The 6273-nt window shown below is 35.7% G+C and overlaps 1 protein-coding gene across 1 annotated transcript; it reads right to left on the bottom strand.

Moving 5' to 3' along the window:
• Positions 1–197: 197 nt before the first annotated feature.
• Positions 198–6126, bottom strand: LOC112162436. The gene is made up of 5 exons (XM_024298223.2): positions 5791–6126; positions 3337–3450; positions 3082–3144; positions 1785–1847; positions 198–665 (listed from the first exon to the last, which is right to left on the bottom strand). Exons 1-5 carry the CDS (start codon positions 6050–6052, stop codon positions 559–561), a joined length of 609 nt encoding a protein of 202 aa, XP_024153991.2. The 5' UTR covers positions 6053–6126; the 3' UTR covers positions 198–558.
• Between the last annotated feature and the right edge of the window lie 147 nt (positions 6127–6273).

Raw genomic sequence — 6273 nt, forward strand, 5'->3', positions numbered from 1 at the left:
GAAAAGCGGCTGTACATTTCATCATTGACTAGGTTTGGCAGAGGACCAGAGAAAATTACTGTGTCGGACATCGACTTAGCAAGCTTAGTGCTCATTTATGTGTATGTCTTGTGTGGGACCACACAAGAATTTTCTTCTACTCACTCCTTTAAAAAGGAAAACTCATTTTCAAGCACATTGTTTGCTTTACTTGAAAATTTGTATTTTTTTATTTTTTCATTATTATATTTGTATTTTTAAATTCTTATGCTTATTTTCATTTTGTGTTTGTGTGTGAAACAAAAAACATGTTTCAAAGTCTAGAATTCAGCTCAAGGAAGGAGCAGCTAAAGACTGAAGATGGATTTTCACTACATTTTGCGTGAACCAAAGAAGAACAGACGTGTTAAACAGTGACAGGAAACTAATGAGTTAAAGAAAGTCCCCACTTTTTATAAATGTATATCCCAAAATACATGTTTTTTTTTTATCTCTTTCAGATAACTCTCTATATTTTCTCACTTAAAACATGTTTTTCCCAACTTGCTTGGAATAAAAATAATTATAATTAGGTAAAAATCAAGCAAAATTATAAAATATTGATGTATTTCCATTTTTCTCACCTTCAAACTTGGTATTTTGCTCCTTCAGGTTCTTCTGTAGATTGCTAATGTTTACTGCCATGTCTGGAAAATTAATTGGTTAAAATAATACACACAAATGATTAAATTCAAATTTCAATTTCAATAAAAAATATTTTTAAATAAGAAAATAAAAGTTCGGTACAAAAAAAATCTTTTTTAAAAAGTGTACGTCTGCAAAATAAATTATTATAAAGTAAATAAAGTTGGGAGCATTTTAACTGCCAAGTGAGGGTGAAGTATTTCTCCTCCCATGAACCTTTGGCTGAGAATTTGTATATTCCTCACTAACAAACCACTGGGAAGACTTTTGAAATAGATCACAAGATGGTCGGAGTGGAACATTAAGCAGGAAGTCAACCTCAAGTTGTCAGGATAACTTCCTCCACAGGTTGAATTTTAGCAAACTTTAACTGTAGCCATTTCAAGAGGATCTATGCTGGAAAATGGTTAAAAACAAGTGTTTAAATGAAAGGAAAAGAGGTCAGGTATTGTTGTGTTTGTTTTTTCTTGATCATCAGCTCCTCGACTGGAAGAATCAGATATTTTGCAGCCGTACTTTGATTAGAGTCAATTTTAAAGCCAGTATTGGATAGTATTGATGATAGTTTTACTTCTGATCAAATAAATGTAGAAATCATAAAGAGAAATCATGACAGAATCCAAGACTGAAGATAAATTAACTTTGAATTTAACCAATTGAAGTGGCTCTAAGCCAGAAGAAAGTTCAAATTTGGTGATCTCCACTTTCTATAACTGTTAGTGTTGTAGCAAATACAGAAGAAACAGATTTTCAATAGAGAAGAATTAATTGCTGCTAGTCTAAGGTCAAACACTTTGCTCAGACACGATGACAGTGTAATAACTGTGTCACATAAAATGGAATGTGTTTTTTAAGATGTTAATGTTTAGAAGTCTAGAATTCAGCTCAAGGAGAGAGCAGCTGGAGACTGAAGATGGATTTTCACCAAATTTTATGTGAATCACAGAAAAACAGAAGTGTTAAACAGTGACAGGAGACCTCTGTCTCTTTAAGCTAACTTTCTTTATATTTCCTAAATAAAACATTTTTTCTCAGCTTGCATGGAGTTAAAAAATATAAATAATTAGGTGGAATTAAATATAACATATTAAAATAGTGATGTTTTTTTTCATTTTTCTCACCTTCAAACTTGTTTCTCTGATCCTTCAGGTTCTTCTGGAGATTGCTCATGTTGACTGCCATGTCTGGAAAATTGCATTATTGGTTAAAATAAAAACACATAAACACTGATTAAATTCAAGTTAACATTAAAACATTAAAAATGAGAATGTAAACAGTCCTCCGTACGACCCGTTCTCCACATGAATCGTCCCGTTTCAACACACAACAACAACATGGGATGCAGAGATCCCGCAAGCCACCATCAATGATTAATAAACTGCAAATCAAACAAAGAAACTTCCAAACATGTGCAATGTTTTAAACATTCAGTTTACCTGTTGAAATCAGAAGCTTTTCACAGTTTAGTCGGTCTGATTCTGCTCACAGTGTTCATTCACAATAGGCTCATTTCGATTGTAAATCTCGTAAATTTACAACTTTAAAAATCATAATTTTATTTATTTATTTTTTTTTGGCGGCCCTAATACTCCGTCGGACCATAACACCGACGTTTATAGAATTCAACTTTGCCGCAGCGCACACACATACATGTATCTGCAGACACCCTGGGTCCGTCTGCATTCTGCTGCTGGCGCTGTCTCACTCATATGACGTCAACGCGTCACGTGACCCAAATCGAGCCGTTTCTGAAGCAGGGCGAAATGCGAGTGTGATTTGTCGTTTAATTTGTCAAATTTTACAAAAACCTGCGTTTGTCAACGGTAATTATTTGTTATTTTTGATACATTAGAACATATGGAATATATCTGGATACTTATTTTAGCTTTGTCCCAGGGCATTACTAACCCTTTAAGTTCTCTTGACCAATCTCTCCTTGTAAAGAGATGCAACGATTTCCAACAATCTGGTTATGTAAACATAACTTCATAAACAACAGAGACGCCAAAAAACATGACCAAAACCAGCTGTGTGACCATGAACAGATCAGATATCACCTTTTAAATCACCCGTTTTTTAAATTATGACATGGAAAGTAATGTACATTGTGTGAAACTTCAAATTATTTATATAAAATCTAAAAAGTGTCAAAATTTATATGGGTAGGTGGGGTCACTGTAACACCACTGTGTGAATAGACTGTTTCCTTATGACGCCACAGTGGAACAAAGATCATTGTGAGAAGAGATTATCACTCTTTTCAAATCCAAAAAACACAAGCAGATGACAGATCAAATGCATTTTGTTGTCACACCCCACCATGTTTAACCCAGTTTGCATGAAATAAAAAACATTAATGAATTAGGTGAAATCGTGTGATAAAATATTGATGATTTGGGTGTTTTCATTTGTTCTTACCTTTAAACTTGTCATTGTGCTTCTCCACCTCCTTCTGTAGATTGCTGATGCTGACTACCATGTCTGGAAAATGGCAATCGTTGGTTAAAAAACACTCAAATGTTAAAAAAATTCAAGTTTACATTGTGCTTTAAGGTTAAATGTCACTAAAACACATTATTTAACAAGAAAATAAAAGTCCCTGTTGCTATTTTGAAGTTTTAAATAAACTGTTATGTAAACCTAATGATGTAGAATTGTTAAAGTTCGTCTTACAGCTTGAGGATAGAATGATGATCACAGTTGACAGGACAGTACACAGCGCCAACAGACACCATTTATCACATCTGGACCTTTTCTGGACTTTAGGACTCGTCTCTGTTTGTGGAGCTGCAAGAGAAAAATAAAGAGAGATTTTGACTTTACGAGAAAAACATTGGTCTTTGATGAAACATTCCTGATCAAAATCTTAAGATCAGGTAAAAAATTCTGCTATTTCCTGAAATGAGCTTCAAAATAAAAAAGGGACACCTGTGCATCAAACAGTAGCTGGCGATATATAGATGTTGAGGGGGTGTTCCTCATGACTGAGGACGCTCGTCTGTGTGTTCATGACTGGATTTTATTAACAAAACATTCACAACACCCACCTGGCAGTTGACAGAGAACTTTTTCAGGAGAATAAATATGGAAGTTTTTTTAGGTCATAATTCAAAGTTTTATGCATTTTTCAATTGACAATTCAATTTCCAAATTCATCATGCAATTTGAGAATGCATTTTTTAATTGACAATTCAATATTCAGATTAGGCTTTTGAAATGACAATTCATTTTGCAATTTACAATTCAATATTATAATTTTTAAAATAAAATATTGAATAGAAACAAAATCAATTGCATTCTATATTGTCATGGGTTTTTGATGTCATAATTCAAATGACTATGCATTTTGCAATTTACAATTCAATATGCAGTTTGGTCTTTCATTTTGAAATGCATTTTACAATTTACAATTCAATATTTAAAAATGACAATTCAATACATGGTTTTGTTCAAATTCATTTTAAAGTATCTTTAAATCTATTGCACAGTAAAATCCCACGCTCTGTTTGTTTCAAAACTCAAATCATCATGCAAAACAGCGCCCCCCGCTGTAATGCATTCTCAGTTTCATCCACACGCTCAAAGTCTGTCAAAATTCACACTGCTTTGCATTCTGTCAGACGGGCGGGGCCTTCCACCGATATATATGCTAAAGCCCGCCTCCACTTCCTTTCGACCAATCAAAAAATAGTAAAGAATCAGCTAAGCAATGGGGTTGTTTGTTGTCGGAGGTTACAGAAGAGAATGCTATCTGCTAAAGAGTTAGCTTCTATCTGGATGACTTACACTACAACTGCTGTGTGACAGCTCAAAGAGATTTTGGAGCACAACTTTAGGGCTGCTGTGAACTTTAAGACAGCGGTCCCCAACCCTCGGGCCGCTGACCGGTACCAGTATCGGTCGGTGGCTCACTTGGTACCGGGTCACAGACAGAAAAACAACGTGCGGTCGGGCGCGCTAGTTCAATGATTTTAACAAGTCTAAAGGTTTAAACTTAGCCTTTGTGGTTAAATTCCCCTTTCACTTCAAAGTAGATGCTAATCAAACGCTAATTTTAGCCGAGTCTGAACTGTGTAAAGGTTACATAAAGCAAAATAAAACGATACATCCATCGTAAAACGGGTATTTTCTGAATATAATAATAAACGTGAATCTACCGTGTCTTCATCTTTATTATCTGTGTTTGTGAAACATTGGATTGAATACTGTCGCCACATTTCATTACACAGAGCGGTCCTGCTGCGTGAGAGCTGATGTCTCCAGAAATCCGTTTATGTCGAGGAAGACTCGATTTTGTCTGTAAACAGCAGATTTTTTTCTGTGAAGTCGAAGGTCCTGCTTCAGTTCCTCGCTGGTTCTATTCAGCAAATTTAATTGTCAATTGAAAAATGTATGAAACTTTAAACTATGACCTAAAAAAACTTCCATAAATAATTTAACCTTTTCGGACTTTCCTGCATGGTTTTCTGATTTAAATCCAATTGAGAACATTTGGGGATGGATGGTGAGGAGTTTACAAAAATGGACATCAGTTCCAGACAGTGGATTCCCTTCATGAAGCAATCTTCATCAGTACAACCTTCCCTAAACCTTTCATGAACAATTCCATCAGATGAGCCAAAATGAGTTATTTGGGTGATCAACAAGAATGTTGGAGCAACTTCTTAGAGAGTTTAGACCCTGTATTTATGTTTTGAAGACATAACTGTTTTATTGCTTTTACACTTTTGATGAGCTGATGATCAAAACATTTCAGTTAAATTGATGTTTATATAAATTGTTTACTTAAAATTTTTGGCCTTGTGTTCCCATTTCTTCTTTTTATATTTTGAAACTCTACTTAGAGCATGGCGTCAAACTCAGGCTCATGAGGCTTTTCCAGAAATTCTGCCTAATCTTCTGCTGATGATCTGGATCAGGTGTGTTTAACCAATAAGAAGCTTCAATGGTAGGTTGGTTAGAAAACCTGTTGGGCACTGACCCTCGAGGTCTGAATTCCAACACCCCTGACTTAGAACCTTGCTATAATCTAGCCATGTAAAATGCAAATTCTTGCAATTACTTACCTGCTATTGAGATTTTGATCATCACTACACGCTGTGATGGAGAAGATTTGTTCACTCTTACCTTGTTCTGGTGACTGATCCCCGGTGGTGTTCTCCACAGATTCGTAAGCTTCATTGGCTTCATTGTAGATTGTCACCTCACACTCTTCCCAGTCTGATGAGTCTTCTTGCTGCTTTCTGTTGTATCTGACCTTCTTTGAGAAATCCGGTTTAGCATAAATATCTGAGGACATCTTGTTGATGTTGAAGCAACAGAAAAGGTGCTGTAGCTGCGTTAACACTCGGACGTTAACTGAAGTCGTATGTTGCAGAAAGTGACACATTTTCTCACTTTATGCTGAAGATAGAACAATTTCCTGTTAACCATCTGTTAAAATACTTTGAGGAAGTAGCAGCACTAAAGCTGGGCTGCAGACGCTCAGCTGAATCTGACAGCCTTCCAGCTTCTCAGAGAAGTTCCTGTTCCTGTTCCTGTGACGTCATTTCCGGGTGAGCGTTACCCAGTGCTTGGTCGTTGCTTCTGTAGCTCCTGCTTTTGACTACC

The sequence above is a fragment of the Oryzias melastigma genome, linkage group LG11 (assembly GCF_002922805.2).
Source record: "Oryzias melastigma strain HK-1 linkage group LG11, ASM292280v2, whole genome shotgun sequence".
NCBI lineage: Eukaryota > Metazoa > Chordata > Actinopteri > Beloniformes > Adrianichthyidae > Oryzias > Oryzias melastigma.

Coding starts and splice junctions, on each gene's coding strand:
- LOC112162436 (XM_024298223.2), bottom strand. CDS start 6,052: ATGTGTCACTTTCTGCAACATACGACTTCAGTTAACGTCCGAGTGTTA. Junction 3,145..3,336: donor CATCATTCTATCCTCAAGCT/GTAAGACGAACT, acceptor GCCATTTTCCAG/ACATGGTAGTCAGCATCAGC. Junction 1,848..3,081: donor GCACAATGACAAGTTTAAAG/GTAAGAACAAAT, acceptor GCAATTTTCCAG/ACATGGCAGTCAACATGAGC.